The 18,785-nt window shown below is 31.7% G+C and overlaps 1 protein-coding gene across 4 annotated transcripts in view; it reads right to left on the reverse strand.

The window, feature by feature from the left end:
* Positions 1-18,785, reverse strand: part of LOC126737802 (apoptosis-stimulating of p53 protein 1) — a 413,921-nt gene that overhangs the window by 239,012 nt on the left and 156,124 nt on the right. For all 4 annotated transcript variants that reach the window (XM_050442856.1, XM_050442860.1, XM_050442862.1 and 1 more), the window contains one exon: positions 6,309-6,364. In XM_050442856.1, the coding sequence (XP_050298813.1) occupies positions 6,309-6,364 (56 nt within the window). The remainder of the gene's footprint in view (positions 1-6,308; positions 6,365-18,785) is intronic.

Below are 18,785 nucleotides of genomic sequence, written 5' to 3' on the forward strand. Positions count from 1 at the left end.
CTCAGCATAATTTGGGAAAAGGAAATACACGCGGGCATTGAAGGGAAAGACAGATTGGCTTTGACTATTGAAAGTTTAAGTCGATCCCGGTGACTTTTATATTTTGTTTGCTTTTGTTCATTTTATTTTTAAGTTTTAAATTGTAATTAAAATTGTTATTTTTTTTTAAAAGTTGGGTTTTATTTTTCTATATTTCTGACATCAGAAATGGGATTATACGCTTGCGCGCCGTGTTAGTTTATTTAAAAACTAAAAAAAAAAAAACTTTGTGTGTGAAAATGCCGCGTTACGAGGAAGACGCGCAATATCGAGAACGCGAATCTCGGCGTGACGAAAGAGCCCTGGTAGGTCATCGTCGTCGAGGCTCAAGCCGCTCTTCTAGTAGAGAAGGCGTTGGGTCGAGGGTGGAAGACGATAGCGTGGCTCGCGGAAGGCGTTCTCGAAGAGACCGTCAGCCTCAGCAGCATGATAGACATCACCGCTCTAGGAGCAGCCCTAGAAGGTACTCCTCATCTGGAACATCTTCGAGTGCTTTGGCTGAAAGCATCTCGAAAATGGGTGAAATCATAGTGGCTGGAATTGACAGGTTGTTGGTACCAAGATCTTATCAGTTGAAGGGGAACCGCTGGATGTGACAGCTATCCGAGCGGAAATGTTAAGACTCGCCGAGAATCATCAGGCTGAGCAAAAACGCCGATTTGACTCCAAGAAGATTCCTGGACATCAGTATCTAGAGGGTGATTTAATGCTGTTACGACTTACAGCGTCTCCAAATACTGGGACCAGCAGGAAACTCTTGCCCAAGTGGCGAGGACCTTAGAGGATCAGCAAAGTCCTGGAGCATGATCGGTATGAAGTGACTGACATACCTGGAGCTGTACGATCACGCATTCCGTATAAGGGCGTGGCAGGGTTGGAAAATATGAAACCCTGGATAACATTCGGTATTGAATCTTAGAGTAGGTATTGGCGAATTGCAGAGCTCTGTGGGGGGGCCATCTGCAGGTGTAATTATTGTAATTCCTGGAACTTTTGGCTCCCCGGTTCAAGTGGGCCAAAGGCAGGTGGTTAAAATTCCTGGTTACTTTTGGTCTTCCCTGGTGCGCCTTTAACATACTAGCGCTAGTATTCGTTTGTTATTATTAGAATTAAGTACCTAACGTTTTAATATTTGGTATTGGCCTTTGTTTTACCCCATTTATTTTTTTTTAAATACTTAACCCTGTGTATGCACACACCGTGTTACCCAAATTTAATGTTTTCTTAGGTATTAGGTTTCACGGGATGTTCGACTCCATGACTGCTTAGCCGTTGATTTTCTCGGTTTATTTTTATAAAATTTTGTTTTCTTTAATGCCTGTTTTATTTTAATGCGTATACGTATTTCTTTTCCTTAGCAAAGTCGACTTGGATCGAAATGAATTTTAGGCGTGAGGACACGCCATAGTCAGGAAAGGCCGTGTAAGAAATATGCCGAACAAGGATCACGTCTCGGATCACGTGCATATAGCCTGGCTTGGTACCGTCGTCATCGTGGTCCAGGTCAATGGCTTATTATGAAAGGGAATATCAATCTTAGCATAATTTGGGAAAAGGAAATACACGCGAGCATTGAAGGGAAAGACAGATTGGCTTTAACTATTGAAAGTTTAAGCCGATCCCGGTGACTTTTATATTTTGTTTGCTTTTGTGCATTTTATTTTTAAATCTTAAATTGTAATTAAAATAGTTATTTTTTTTTTAAAGTTGGGTTTTATTTTTCTATATTTCTGACAGGATAAAATGACTTAGTTAGTATTTACCTTTTGAATATAATTACCTTCATAATTGCTCTGATAGAGTTAAAAACCGGATATCAAAAAATATTGTCCATATCTTTTTAAAACCAGAATTTTCACGAAATATTCATATTGAAGAAGTAAACAGTATAATTTTATTTATAAAGGAGAACCGATTACTTATTTGCCTTGTCATCATTGATTACAAGTCGAGGTGATCGAGGTTAGCGTAACCATCAGCAGCAGCAACTTATACAGCCCGTGGCGCCCAAGAACAAAATATTTCAAATAAACTGCCCAAGGTTCTCGTACCGACATAATATCAGCTCGAATGAAGGCCAACTCGCTCGGAGCCATCGAATATTTTTTAACAAAAATTTTGTACTAACCGCCATTTTAATGCGAAGTGAATGAACTTAATTACGTACCGTGACGGATCGCCTTGAGAAATAATTTTTGATAAAAAATCGCTGTTTATTTGCGTCTAATTGAACAGGTGGAATAGTCATTCAAGTGTCATTTCTTAAGAAAATCATATAAATATTTCCTAAAAAATATTGTACTTAAGGGATAATTTTACTTTGTCGTCGCCTATAGTATTTAATTCTATATTAATATCATATAAATCAAATAAACATCATACACATTTAAGTTATGCACAAAAAAATTCGGAATAAAAGTAAATCATCTCAAAAGATTTTGGAGTTAAAATATTTTTAAATATGAATTGGCCTTACCAAATTGTCGGCTTTAAAAGTTTTACTAATTTTCTACAAACCATTGTGTAAAATCATCGTGTCGGAACGTGAAGATTACTCATTTATAAATTTTCAAATTATAGTTCGAAAGAACTAAAGCGCTTGTCATAAAATAGTCCGGAAAGTTGGCTTTGATGCCGAAGTTTGGGCTAAGTTGTCTTGCAGCTTATAGTTTTTTTCTTCTTACGCTCGAAATTCTAAAGTTAACTCGGATTTAAGCAGCTTTTCTTTGAGACTTGCTTAACTAAGTTAAACCAAATAGGGTCTAAGTAAAGTTTGGGAAGTTCATAAATATTTGAAATACGCTGTTTTTATAAGTATTTTTATAGATCAATAATTAAATTATATATACTTATGGGCACAAAAAGCGGATACTTAATATTTTATATATAATTTTTTATAAAAATTAAGAATAATATTTTGGAATGTTTTGTATTATTTGAATAACTTATAAACAAATAAAGCAATATGTTTTAAGTTATTTATTTGGAAAAGCAAACTCTTTCTTAACTATCTGAAAATTTTAAAAAATACATTCTCCTGTTTAAAAAATATAAAAAATTCCAGGCTGTTAAAAAATTATTTCTTAACTGTCTAGAAATTCAGAAAATTGACTTTAATTGCCTGGAAGAGAATGGCGTTTTAATTAACTAAAAGCTAAAAAATTGGACCTAAAATGCCTCAAAGAGGTGATAAATTCCAGGTTGGTTAAGAGTATTTTTTACCAGGATGAAAGTTAAAGAAAACGATCTCAAGTACTTCAAAGAAATGATAAATCCTAGGCAAATTAGAAATTACTTTTTTTGATTGCTTAGCAGTTAAAGAAATTGACTTTAACTGTCTCGAACAAATTTAAAATTACTTTAAAAATGCTAGAAATCAATTAAACTACCTGGCGATAATAGGCAATAACTGAAAATAATGACTACGAATACACATAAATTGGTAGTTTGCTAAAGACACCTTAAATTCTTAAAAAAAATAAATGTATTACTAGAAAAAACTACGGAGGGGTATTCTTAATATCGAGTATAGCCTTTATGTATCCAAATGACTTGCATTTTTCTTGCATGCCTAAAATTAAGTGACGGATGTCTTGTTGAGGAATTAGTCTTATTTCTCTGAAAAAGTGCATATAAGGTTAAACGAGTAGAAACATAACTTAGTATTTAATAAAGCATGTACCAAAGATATCAGTTGGGTTCATATATGGACTTAATGCCCGACACCCTAAAAAAGGAATGTTTACATCATTTACGTCAATACTTAAGTAATTCTCTTAATTATTCTGGTCTGGCGCAGAATACTATGATTTTCATTAAAATCAACAAAAGGAACAACAGAATCTTGTAGAATTTCATGAGTAGTAAGTACTGACAGTAGTTAAAGGGCCTCCTGTAACGGCCTACAACTCTGTGCAAGCTTTTAGAGATATTTCAGCCCACAATATAGGTAATCTTTGGCTTTTTGGTTTCTTTGGCCTATCTTAGAACCTTAGTCCTTTATTCCTTTCTGTAAAATATTCTTAAGGTTTTCGCCATACCCCTTGATCCTAAGATCTTAGGCTAAGTCTTGACTCATCAGTGAATAAAAGGTACATTTATTTTTACCCTAATATTCATGAGTTTTTTAAACATGGTATATCGAAGTCGACGATGACGTCTATGAAGCTCTGGTCTTGTTTCTGGTCTATGACTGGCAAGACTAGCTTCGCCAAGTCTTCGCCAGTTTAACTTTTTGTCTAAATAAATTGATGAATGTTGTTAGAAATTACCTAAAATAATTAGATATATTTCTGTGTAAGTTATTAAACAGTCCAATTTTCGTGCCGGTGAGTGTATGAACATGTATATATTTAGGTTAATATAACCAATCTTTTGATATAAATTTTTCATAATTTTATGCTAGTCCATATCTAATAAGATTATACATAAAAAATTATTTTAGGCAAATTTGTAAATATCCTGTATTTTTTTTACCCTGTATTAAGTTCTAAATCTGTCTTATATTTTATTTTTATTTGTCCTACTTTTATATGAAAGTCTACAATAAAACGGCTATTATATCCATTTAAGTTATGCTTAGAAAAGCTTATTTCTATAAGTATTTCCGCATCAATATAAAATACAAATTACAATTATAACTCTGGCCGCACATTTTTATTATAGGTTTAAAAGCAAGCCTTTGACTAGCTAAAATTAAAGAATATTGATAATTATATTCAACATTTAAAAATCTAATCGGAAAATGCTAACAATCTTTAAACTATTATATTTTTTAATAATTAAACAGTTGCGTTTCTTGTTTTTTATTTTTATTAATATTTTTAATTTGTCTGAAGTTAATAAACGGTAATATATATTGATAGAACTTTGTACTATATAAAATTGTATTAAATACACCTTGTGTGTGACTACGCATCACCATAAAATGTCTGTTGTCACACTTTAATGGCCAAACATAATTCTTATATTACAGTAAAAAGAACGTTCAGGAATAATTTCTATATTAAAAAAAGACATTTAAGAAATTCTTTTCTTTTTATATATAAAAATATAAAGGTCCGATATTTCATTGTAAGTAATATTTAGCATGCAGTATGAAATTTTAAAACCGGTCGGGCTGCAGGTCTTTAAAAAATTTAAAATGTGGGTCAGAAAAACTGTTTTAACAACTTAGTTGGTGCATCAATCAATCTTTATAGGGATCCCGTCCCTGTAGAGTAAAAAGAGGTATACAGATCGTTCATCCATGAGAAAGAGAATAAACTGGAACGTTCAAAGTACAGTCTATAACCAGTACCATGAGTGGTCTGTATGGGATGATTTTCCGAGATTCCATTGAACAGGAATATATGAACAAATAAGAAGACCAGTCAGGAATTCGAGTTTGAAGAATGTGTACAGATAATATGTTCTACTTAAAACAAGTTGTAGAAAAAAGGACACCCGTCAACGAAGAAACTTATGTTCATAGATCTCTAGAAAGCCTATGATATAAACAACTTACAATATATAGCGCGAAAAATACAGGAAGAGTATAATAAATGAGGACTGGAAAAAATTACACAAAAAACGAAATATCTCCATATAGAAGTAGAACCATCTAATATTCAATTAGATATAGGTAAAGTATCTAGTTGTAATGTTTATCGTTCATTTGGAAAAGACGATAGAGGAATAAAGAATAGAATAAACCAAGCCAGAAGAATTATAGGATGTTTAAATGGTCTGAAGAATGGAAGAAATAAGACTAACCAAGATTGCCATAAAATGGGTCCCAGAGACTTGAGAGAAGAACAGTGTAACAATAGAAGAGACGGAAAGTTAGTCATCGGAAAACATCTATAGTACAGAGAGCAAAACAAAATAATGGCATAACTAACTTGGTTTTACTCACTTCTTCAACCCTAGCCACTTTAATTTTAGAAGCTTACTTAACTAAATTAAGAAATAATTTATTGTTAAATGAATACATTTTTCAAATAAAAAAACAGTAAAATTAGGTACTGCATTATTTTGTTTCCCGCACCCTATTATACAAATCGTTTGAAGCAATTTTCATATTTTTTTTCTGGTTTCTCATATATAGCAGTTGTAAAATATTTAATTAATATTTTTGTAGTATGAAAGATTTTAATAAAATATGTATATTGCTTTAATTTACTAAGTATTAATTTGCAAATTTTATTATATATTATTGATTAATTTTATGTCTTCAATATTTTTTTTGTAATTGCAACTAAAATATATTTTATTTATTTACGACTTACCGTTTCACCAAATTGATCGGGCTCCTTCATACCATTTCTATTTTCGCTGATCTCTCCTAGAATAATAAAAAAAAATCAATTTAAAATTCTAATATTACTCAACTATTTATATTTATTTTCCTGCAAAACGTTTTATGTACAGTGTACCGCGTTAAACTGGGCGCCTAGTCGAAATTTGTCAATTTATTTAACAGTAAACAAGCCACGGCGCGATAAAATCGAAATAAAAAAAAGAAACAGTAAATGGGTTGGCAGGCGATGAATAATTAAAATTTTAAATTAAAAATCCTGTTTGAGTGAAAAATTTACAAGAATAGCTGTGTGACTGACCAATGAAAACATGCTTTTTTTTAAACGTATTTAATTAGTTATGAATAATTAAGGGAGTAAGTGCTTCCGTTTAAAAAAATTTTAATTCTTTATTTGACAACCTCTAAAAATGTCCACAAACGGAAACGCTCTCATTGCTCAAATAAAAATATACTTAATTAAGATTATATAATGTTTTGTAATCTAAGAAGCATTAACGTCAAGCAATGTTGGCACATTTAATGGGGTTTCACTTCAAATTAGCTAAATCGTTTAAAACGAAATATCAGTAATACCCTTCAACGATACCGGAATCTCTAGAATTCCTCTCATTTACTTAAACGATGTCGGTATCCGGCTTCTGCTGTAACGATGGTTTATTTGTAATTGAAATTGGCATTGTAATTAGATAGGTTTTGATCATTTTACGGCAAAATATCTCTCTAGTAATTCTCTAATTGTTCCAGATAATTAAATCATAAATAGGCAGAAAAACCGAGTATTTTAATAAAAAAAAATAATCTCACTGCAACAAAAAACATAAAAAATTAAATACATACGTCAAGCTCCTAAGGTAATTGAAACAAAAAGTTTTATGTAGGTCGGCTAAGGATTAAAAGTGAAGAGCCTGACGCTCCGAGTCACTTCAACATAAAAATGTGTCGACAGAATCACATCTCATTACGCAAAACGTAACTGTTAGTATTTAGCAGACAAGCGTTTAATAAAAAAAAGTAATTTTTTATTTGTCTTAGTATTTTTAACCTTGTTTTTAAAGATTTACATTAAGATTTTTCCTGTAATTGCACTTATAATGAGTTCTTAAATTTTATAATATATGCGCTATTTTTGTGATGTAACGCATAATGAAATTTAATGCTTGTGTTATTTTATGGGTTTCTATAGCACTAGATTCTTACATTTATGTAGGTATACAAAAGAATATTTTAAATAATTTATGAGTTTCTGTCCATATCGTCTCAAAATTGATCTAGAATTTTCTTGTATGGTTTAATAAAATACAAAAGATAATAATTTTTTAAGTTACCTCAGAGTAAAGTGGGGTACTGGTGCCAATTTAGACAAACTGGAGAAACAAGTTTGTGGGCTTTCAAAAATGGTTTTTAATAACAAAAAGCTGCTTAGATGTATAGTATATTAATATGAGAAACATATATTTAAAGAAGTCACTAATAATCGGTACTGACAAGATCATTCGACAAAAACGTGGCAATTCCGGACTCGTCTTATAGTTGGTAATAGTAAAGTCTATATATTTCAACTATAATATTTTGACAACTATAGACTTTTATAATAGAGTTAAAATAATTATGGTGCTACAATAGTACCATAGTAGCATTATATTTTATATTGAAAAATAAATATTATTTTTAAAATGATTCAACACAGCATAATATAAACAAACTACTTACAGATTCCTTATATATCTTAGATTTTATTGATATTCTCAAAGAATACCTTTTTAATGACGGACTTGATATTTCACTATCTAAATCTGTGTTGACTAGACATAACCTCCCTTACTAAAATGCTATAACGTTAAGTTCGTATATTTCATGGAGACTTTGCTCCAGTTATCTTAAGGTTATGCTTAATCAAAAGCTGACGTGGGAAGGTCGAATAAATTTCATTGTGACCAAAGCTGAAAAAATCAGTTAAAGGTCACAACCAAATGATATTGGGGTGCTGACTCTAAAACACCATTAATGTTTTACAGGGCATAGAACAGATTAATAATTAATTTTTCACCTCAATATTTTATGGTAGTGCTACCAAAACCCCTTTAAATTAAATTAATTCATTATGTAAAAGGCATTACGTGTAGTAGTAGCATACCGATGCAGGTTCTTCTCGCATAACTAATGACTTTCTTATAAGCAAAGTTAGTTGGTGACCGAAGACCTAAATAAAATATTCATTATTTCTAGACATTTTCGCTAACTATTTGCTTATACATTTACCGATTTCATTTTTTTGGTACCGTTGAATAGAGAATTTTGCGCTCCTTACTATGATGTATCACACGATGGGGGTTCCCATTTGATATATTAAAGTGAGGTTAGTTGGAGGTGATTGGCAGAACTTCAATAAATGTTTAATTAAACGTCCCCCTGTATATCTAATTTGACGTGTTTTTTTTTTTAAGAGTGGATCGTTTTGATTGTGTAGATATTGCAAAAGGCGTTCGACACCGTCTCTCACTCCTTGCTATTAATAAAGCTGGATCGTATTGGGAAATATTACTAATAAAATAATTTAAAGTACATTCGTTTATTACTATTATCAGTTTACGTAGGCGCAATTTGTCACAAAATTATAATCCTCTGATAGTCGAATCTCTTGTTTTGTTTTTTTTTTTAATTTTTAATTTCTTTTTTGTTACTTCTTGTGTCTCCTCCACTCCTTTGCTCCTTATAGTAAAATAATATATTTATTTATTTACAAAACATATAAAAGTATTTTGTCTTTGTATAAATGTATGGTAAAAATGCAAAAGCTATCATCAAGCAAAAACTATAAAGAAATGAAAAATTTTAACCACAGGTCTATTTTGTGGTCTAATAAAATTTTTAGTTTTATTAGACACATTAAATATTATAAAAATATTTATAATTAGTTTTATTTCCATTTTGTATATTGTATTGTTTCCTACTATGTATTGCCAATTAACATAGAATCCCTAATATTTATAAGAACTTTAGATATTCACATTTTTAGAACTTAATAATTGTATTACTTTTCAAGATAAACAAATGAAATTTAGTATATCAATAGAATAGTTACAAGAGCATATTTTGACATATTCTGTTGCTTTCAATCACTTCAGTCAGGTTTAACAGAAAATTGCACTAACTTTTTTATTTTAAATGGAACAATTTGTATAATATTAAGTATTTTCATAGAACTTAATATTCTGAGAATAATGATACCGCTTTTGCTACTTTTTTTTATATCATATAATTTTTTTTTTTAATTTTAAAATAAAGTGACATTAATACGTTTTTAAACAAAAGTTTTAATTTTAAATCAAGTTATTACGGAAAAATATTATTCTGTGTATCGCAAGTAACAGACTTAACATTTACTTTTTTTTTAATAGCAAGTTGTTGGGAATAACCACTTTTGAAATGCGGATTGTTTTCCAATAAATTTATATGAAAAGTCAAAAAATGAATAAATTTAGTAAATTTTATAAAAATAGCATGGATGGCTTTAATTTATTTAATAATAAGGGGCTTTGTGTCAATTGACATAACACATTATGTTTTATCAAAAGTCCTATTACTATTTGAGAATACATTTTTTTTTCAATGCAATATTTTTTTCAATATCTTATTAGTACATATTTTAGTTAATATGTAACATAACGTACATACAAACGGTAAACAGACAGAAAAAAAATTGATTTACAAATTATTTTAATATAAAACTTTTTACATGTATTATTTGAAATAACGACCTTCTTGTCTAATGAAACTTCATATATGCGGAAATATAACGTACAGCATATCAACTTTTTCTTCATTAGTAAACAGTTCAAATGTAAGTGTCATGTATTATGTCATTTGAAAAATAATTGAAAGGCGCGTTAAAACTCAGCCTTCTATTCAAGAAATCAAAGCCTTTGATGCTATTTTTATTAATTAAATGCATTTATTTAAGTGACTATTTTTTCCTCTTATGACCTTAATTATCAATCGATTGAAAAAATAATCATATAAAATTATTAAGACAATGAAACCGCATTTTAAAAGCGGTTGTTCCAAATCATGTGTTACTAAAAAAAAAATAGTAAATGCCAAAATTAATAAAAGATTTAATTATTTTTAATAATGACTTTACTATTTTTCCAGGATAACTTTCAATGGTACCCTATTTTAAAATTTAATAAATTATTATAATATGATTTTTTAAATAGTGTTTCCCTTAACTGTGTCACTCAGCATAATAATAAATATTGTAATTTTCACCTTTTAAATCAACACTTAATTAACTGCTAATTTTTTTTGAAAAATTGTATTTTTCCAGTGTAGTATACTCAATAAAAGAAACTATAACTTTACTTTAATATACCCTAATCTAATATGAGTAGACAAATTTTAAAAAAATGCTTTTATATTAAATTTCTACATTAATAGTTTTAGTTAAATACCATAGTTTGCTTAAAAATATAAATAGCACCGACATTAAAATGACTACATCTTAATCCTCTATAACACTGTCAGTACAATTCTTTCCCTAAAAGGGGTCAAAATCCTAAAGTTTCCAAAGTAATTTTTCCCGTGAGAATGTTCACGAGAACTTATCGTAAAGTTACTTTTACGAGTATATATATATATATGGTCGTATTTCCATTTGGAGGTTAATTTACAAACAATTAAGTTTCGCGTGCTGATAACTCTTTTAAGCTATCGTCGCGTGTTGGTTCTTAAAACCCGCAAGCCCCTCTAAATTACTTGAGCCGCGAATAATAATACCCTTATCACGCGGGAGTTTCGAGGCCGGTCAACGAGGTGTTGCGAGAAGGGCCTTTAGGGTTTCACGTTTTTTTTCCTTTTCGGTCCTAAGGTCAATATTTATCGCCTGGTTCTTTCAAGGCTCTTGCAAGGAATTTAAGTATGTAGGAATTTTAGTTAAGGTAAAATTGAAAAAAAATCATTATTATTTAGTATAGGTCATTTTATGTGTAGAGAGTACAAGTTATTTTCATACGTATGACTTAAATGCATAACAACGTACAAGGGAAACATAATATACAGGTTCAGAAAATAATCTTAGTATTATCACAATATTGCACTTGATACTTCAGATCGATTGGGAATCTTCAGTTGAATTTTCAGAGTTCAATTTGATCTTAAATAAATTAAAAAAGGCTGGGTTAGCTGAGCCACAACGCTCCGCTTTATGCAATTAATTTTTTTAAAGTTAGCTAAAAATGAATGCAAATCACCATCATACTTCAGATTATACTTAAAATTTTTATGGAATATTATATATACGACACAGATGAAGTGGCGAGTTTGTCAGCTTATTTTCGAGATCCTAAAGCCCATGTCTAAAACACCATAAAGCAAGCATAAGTCAATTTACTTCAGATCAGCTGCCTTTTCTAGAGTTCCTTCGTATTAGTGTAAATAAATAATATACAGGGTTATTCCCGTCATAAGACACCAAATATTATGGCTAAACTACAGGCAAAAAAATCTATCAAAGTTATGTTTTTTAAATGGAACACACTTTATTATCTAATTGTTGAATTCTACATCGTAAACAAAGGTCGGATTTATCAAAGTTTACCCAGCTTAAACATTAAATTAATTTCTTAACATGTGTTTCTCTTTTTTTACTATAATTGTACTGAGCAGCAACAAACTATTAAATTTTACATTTTATTTGTAAACAAGTTACTCTTTTATGCATGATCTTCAAGAGTTAGGTTTAAATTATTGCAGTTTTTACAAGGCAATAAGTTGCTTAATTTAAATCTAACACACTATATTTTATATCACAAGTAAATGTGATAATATTTTTTATGTGATAACTAGCAATATTTAAAATGCGGCTTTGTTAAAACTTAAAACACAATATTTCATTGTAGGCAATAATAATTTGACATGTGTATTATTTTTTGTAATTTTTTACAAGTAAAAGTAACTAATTTATGGCGAGTATTTAAGTTTCAATAGTTATGGCTTTTAAGGTACAATGACATGCTAAGTTTAAATTGAACATCCGATAAAAATTAATTATAGCATGCAACACAATTGATTAGCGAGAGGTAAAATTTAAGACTGTATGAATAATGTATCTATTTTCAACTGACCATTATAATATATTATATTTAAGAAAAATAAAAAATAAAAATAACAAAAAAGATGAAAAATAACACTTACAAAATATGCTCAGTGATAACCATCTATAGTTGCAAACATCGACGCACCCTCTTTTCAAAATTGACAGCGACTTTTGATAGCATTTGTGGAGTAATATTTTTTAAAATCTTTTTTTATCTGGTAATTGATATTTTCTGGTGTGGTAGAAGATAATTTAAAAATATAATCCAAAAATATTATCTTTCACATATCCCTATGAGAAAAAATCCGGCGTTGTTGGGTCCGAGGATTTTGGCGGCAACTCGATATCATTTTTTTGATGTTGCTAACTGGTATGATATTCATAGCTTTAAATTAAATGTCAGTAAGTATGCTTGCATATCATTTACTATCAAAAGTTGCCCTATTGCGTTCAGTTATGTCAGCCTCTATTTTTTGATAGCTTGATGTTGCCAATCTAGGAGTAATGGCTCCATCATATGGTCTCCCCTATATAACGTTTGGATGGCTCTAATTAAAGGGGTGCAAAAGAGATTTCTGAAGTATATGTACTACAGAAAATTTGGTGTTCATAATCCTACAAGTTGTTTCTTTGAGTAAGGGAAGATTTAAGATATTCTTGTTTACTACTTATAAACTATTGAAAAATAATATTGATTATCCTGACATTCTTCGTCAACTCCCCCTTTACCATTAACAAATGAAATACTCGAAATTACAGAATGTTTTATTTAGCGTATCCACATAAAAATCTTATCAACAACTCATTTATATATATAAACTCTGCTATTACTTGAACTTATATGCCTCAGGAAATTCATCACGAATAAACTTAAATTAACATATCTTCCTGTTTTTCTTACGTTTTTTTAAATATATTTGTAAGCGGATTTCTTAAAAAAACATCTCCCGATCGCCAGAGAGCTGATCCAGCAGAATTGCCGAGCACGGCAAGAGGCGGGAAATGCGACGCGGTACTTCTCAGTCCCCGGTCTGACGCGCTCGCGAGAATAAAATAAGTTGAATTGTCAAGTTGACAAATTAAAAGTTGGTTTTGTGAATTTAATGACTTTTATTTAAGGGTATCAATCCCAAAATATTACTACTATTTACATCAGAAGTGGGATAAAAGATAACGGATTAATTACTGTGTACAGTTTAGTGTTAAATCGAACATTATAAAAGACAATAAAAACTAAGGTGTGGTGCGAAGTGTAAAATGGTGAAAGGCAGCGAATCTGCGTCCTTTCGGCAAAATGAATGTGGTAGTTCTGAGGGGCAGTAATCTGCAGGTCCCTCTGCACCCCCAAGAAAACGTATGAAGGTACAATGGCAAAAGACCTTAATTAGTTTAATGGCTGCCCAACAGCAACAACTTGCTGAGTTGGCGCGTCAATCCAAGTTGGCAACGTCGACACAGCCAACGCCCAGTGTTTCGGACAGACGCACCAACACGCACGCTCCCGCCGTCGATACATCATTTCAAACTTTGAGCCAGATAAAAGTGCCTAACTGATTAAAGAATGTTTAGACGAGTGTACGAAGTTAAAAAAAGAACTGCAAGTGAGTGATTTATTAATGATCACAAAAGCCGGAGATGCCTTGCGTGGGTATCGCTATTATTGCGATTGACGACCCTTTTGCAGAACATGGCAAAAATTTTGCGAGGACCTGACAATAGCATTTTCTGATAAGGAAACTCCTGGAGCTCGTTCATACACGGCAGCAACACTTCGCAGAAACGAATGTGAGTCGTTGTGCGAATATGGCAATCAGAAACTCAGAGAGATCCGTAGATTTAACGATCAGTTACCACGGGAGACCGTTCTCAGTATGATTGAATATAGTTTGAGCCATAGTGAAGCACGTGCTGCTATTCGCATCCAAAAACCAAATTGCGAACGTGAGGTTCTACAGCTGTTTGGAGAGTTTGATGCACATCGCGAAAAATGACGAAATATCGCAGGCCCTTCTAGTTCTCGCAAAATTGAACGTTATGCAAGAGAACCACCTGTACGCGAAGCCAAAAATCGACACTCTCAGATAGCAGAAGAATTTAAGGGCAAGTGTTTTAAATGTGGACAACATAGACATCAACAAAACAACTGTACCGGCTTTAAGCAGAATGAACGACCTGCAGCATCCAAATTTAAAACTGTTTTCGCGCTAACGTGTGACCACTGCAAGAAAATGAGCCACACCGAAGCCAATTGCTGGTACAAAAATGAAAAAACCAAATGATATACTAGAATCATGGCATATTGATGATGCTGGCCCGTTAGTTAATTCAAATGGTTGCACACAAATCCTAGTAATAATAGATGCATTTTCAAAGTTATGTCGATTACAACCAATTCCTAAGAAAACATCAGAGTATATCCAATACGTGCCTTACTGTCAGTTTTTGAAGAATTAGAAAAACCTCAACGCATTATTGCTGATAGAGCTGCTGCTTTTACTTCAACAATTTTCAAAAATTTCTTAAATGACCAAAAAATTGATTTTCACCACATTGCAACCGGCGTACCTAGAGGAAATGGCCAAGTAGAGCATGTTATGAGAACAGTGTTCAATTTATTAAGAGCCAGTCTTGCCGATAAAAATGATAGCAGTTGGACTACCGCAATAGCAGCAATAGAGGATAATTTTAATGCAACAGTCCATACAATGACAGGCTGGAAAAAATTGAACTTCACCACATTGCAACCGGCGTACCTAGAGAAAATGGCCAAGTAGAGCATGTTATGAGAACAGTGTTCAATTTATTAAGAGCCAGTCTTACCGATAAAAATGATAGCACTTAGACTACCGCAATAGCAGCAATAGAGTATAATTTAAATGCAACAGTCCATACAGTGACAGGCTACGCTCCTTGCGTTCTTCATTTTGGTCAAAATCCTCCATTAATGTCACCACAGCAACTTTTAAAAGATATTCCATGTGAAGATTTTGTCGACGCAGACAAGGCTGTTTCCGAGGCCAGGCTTCAAATACGAGAAAATGCACGTAAACAAGCCCTGCATTTTAATGCGTCTCGATACTCTGCCAAACTGTTTACTGTGGGAGATGTTGTGGCTATTGAAGACTCACAGCTGGCTGGCGGAGGAAAGTTAAAACCAAAATTTAAGGGTCATTTTGCACTGAAAAAGGTACTACCCAATGAAAGATATGTCCTGCAGAGAAATGGTCAGCGTACCACTGAAGCTGCGCATGATCAACTGAGACCATAGCCTTCAGAGGATTAAAATTAAAATGTGAGTATTTTAGAAAAATTATATTTTAAAATGTTTCAACAACTAATTTGGTTTTGTGGATCTACCAAAAAAAAAAAAAAAAGGGAATCTGAAGGTAGTGGCAACCCCACTATGCTCGAAAGGTGACAACTCCGCCTGTGGTAAAAACAAATTTGAGGTAGTGACAAGTCCACTATACTCGAAAGGTGGCAACTCCGCCTGTGGTAAAAACAAAATTGAGATCGTGGCAGCTCCACTATGCTCGAAAGGTGGCAACCCCGCCTATGAAGATTCTAGAACAAGAAAAAGATAAAACTATGCCTAATGAAATTCCTTTTAATTTAGAAGTAGTGTGCCATGAGGCGAATATTGCACACGTTTAAGCATTACTTTTTGGATAGTATTAATATTAATATTTAAAACATACCACAACTGAGGATTATTCACAATTCTAAAATCTCGCTGTCAATAACTTTCACAAACTTTGAAAAAATAATAATGATCAATATGAAAGAAATCTTGAAAAAACCGAAAAATATAAGGGGTGGTAAAAGCGGGCTGTTCCAAAGAAAGTTCATTGTGATGTGTTTTACGTTGCTGGAGACCGACTTTTAGATCTTGTCAATTTATTATTAACCAATCGTTTCCCGAAATATTGGAAGATGTAGACTGTTATTCTGTAATTTTACCTAATAAACGCAGAGTCAATTTATGAGAATATGCTTGAATATGCTGAACTTTAAAAGAGTTCCGTAGTATTATCTTATCCCAAATAAACCAAAATCTAAAATGAGTTTAGTGGACATAAAAATGGGTATAAAATAATAAGTGTATGATAAAAATATTAAATATTTAGCTACAATCATTTAACTTAACACTTGAATTTAAATTTTCATGCAAACCCTAACTACATTATGAACAAGTTTTGAGAAAAGGTTGGATCTACCATTGCAGTTTTGTTGGACATTTGATGTTGTTATAAAATCCAAAAACTCAAGAAAAACCAAAACATCTTGACTATTTATACTATTTGCGGTTTAATCAAAAAGAAAATAAAATTTGAAAATGTTCGATAAGAAACTGACAAATCACAAAACTTTTTGTCAATTCCAATCAGTCCGTAAAGACATAATTATACTAATAGCTCTTCAAACTTCTACTATAAGCAGTAGGTAAAACTTTCGCAAACATTTTATTAAATTTTACTTAATCATAATTTCAATTTACTAGGCGAAATCCACAAATTTCAATTTATCAAAAGCGTGTTTCCCAAGTTACGTAGCGGCGAGGTGCCGTATCCCAGCTTGAAATAAAAGCAAAAATGCTCGAAACATTTTAACGGTATATTAAAATCTCGAAATACGGTGGAGAGAAACTTTAAACACGTGGCATTTAACAACATCGGGAAACTGTTTGGGATAACGCCCGGCTTTCATCTGCATAAATCCGTCTTGAGTGGTGTCAGATACGATGCAACGTCATTTAATATGGCGCTTAACTTGGTGTCGTTATTAAATCTTTTTTACTTAGTTTGCGTTTGACTTTACTCAGCTTAAATGCGAACATTTTCTATTTTATTCCTAATAAGACTAAACCCGCGCGTGGTAATTTCCAAAAACACGTCAAATTATACGTATTTTTGAGGGTGACGTATTTAAGGTTAGTTTACAATCAATATGCAGCAGCCTTGTGGCGGGGGCGGACGTAACCTCTAAAATCTTAAACGGAAAGGAGGGCTGAGTGATACCTCATTTTGAAGGCCTTTTAATTACTTTTTCAAAGATACCACATGCTTTATCTTTTTGTTAATACTTTATAAGAAACAAATTAAAATCGTAAATAAATTTGTTTTTTGTTTAAGTAATAATTAACGTAATCAAATAAAACATAAAAAAGTAATAAAAGGTAACTTAATATAAAAAATTATCAAAATGTTATTCATTCTTTTCCAAACAGTAATAAAGTCTGCTCTTAAACTCTTCTCTAACTTTCTGAAAAACTTCTGCCTGGATTTCTTTACACGCTGTTGTGATTCTTCTTTTTAAATTTTCCAAATTACTAGGTTGTGTTTTAAAAATAATTGATTCCAAATGCCCCCATAAAAAAACTGAAGGTGATAAATCAGGTGATCGTGGTGGCCATTCAATTGCTCCCCGTCGACCAGTCCATCTGCCAGGAAATCTATCATTTAACCACTTTTTAACTGAAAGAAAATAGTGTGGTGGAGCTGCATTTTGTTGAAAGTGTATTAAATTTTCTTGCAAAATCATATTACCTGCTGCATTAGTTTGATTTTTTAAGCTACATGTTATTTAGAGGTCTATTGTGTCTTCAAGCAGATTAAGGTAGAGTTCACCGGTTAGATTTTCTTCAATAAATAATGGTCCCTTATTAGAATTTCCAGCCCAAACATTTATCTTATCTGGATACTCCGTGTGACCTTCTCTACAGATTAGCGGATTTTCATTACTCCAGTAGCGACAATTTTCTTTATTAATATTTTCGTGTAAAAAAAATTATTACTTATCAGTAAAGCAAATATTCTGTAAAATAGTTTGGTTTTTGTTCATAATATTAGTCATTGTTTCACAAAACTCAATTCTTTTATCAAAATCGTCATCAAAAAGCTCTTGGAGAATTTGCATCTTACGAGTATATGGGTGAAATTGACGTGACTTTAGTGCTTTTATTACTATTTCGTGAGACACTCCTACCTGGCGTGACACACTGCGAAGTGATGTAAAAAACTCTGCTCTTTTTTGACAACTTTTTAGCTAATTTGTTAATTATTACTTAAGTAATTAACACACAAGTAATAGTTGAGTAAATCTATCATGTTTGCTTGATTTTTTGCAAACTACTTAATCAAAAGATCGACTTTGTAGTATTTTTGAAAAGTTAATTAAAAGATCTTAAAAAGGAGGTATAACTCAACCCATTATAAGAAATCTATCTGGCTGAACCAAGTATGTAAGACCCTATTTAGTTTCCTTATGAATAAATCAAAGTCCTAGTCAGGGATTCTGTATAAGTACATAGAAGTAATTCATGTATTCATGTAACTGACTTTAATAACTGTC

This window comes from Anthonomus grandis, chromosome 6, assembly GCF_022605725.1.
Source record: "Anthonomus grandis grandis chromosome 6, icAntGran1.3, whole genome shotgun sequence".
NCBI classification, from domain to species: Eukaryota; Metazoa; Arthropoda; class Insecta; order Coleoptera; family Curculionidae; genus Anthonomus; species Anthonomus grandis.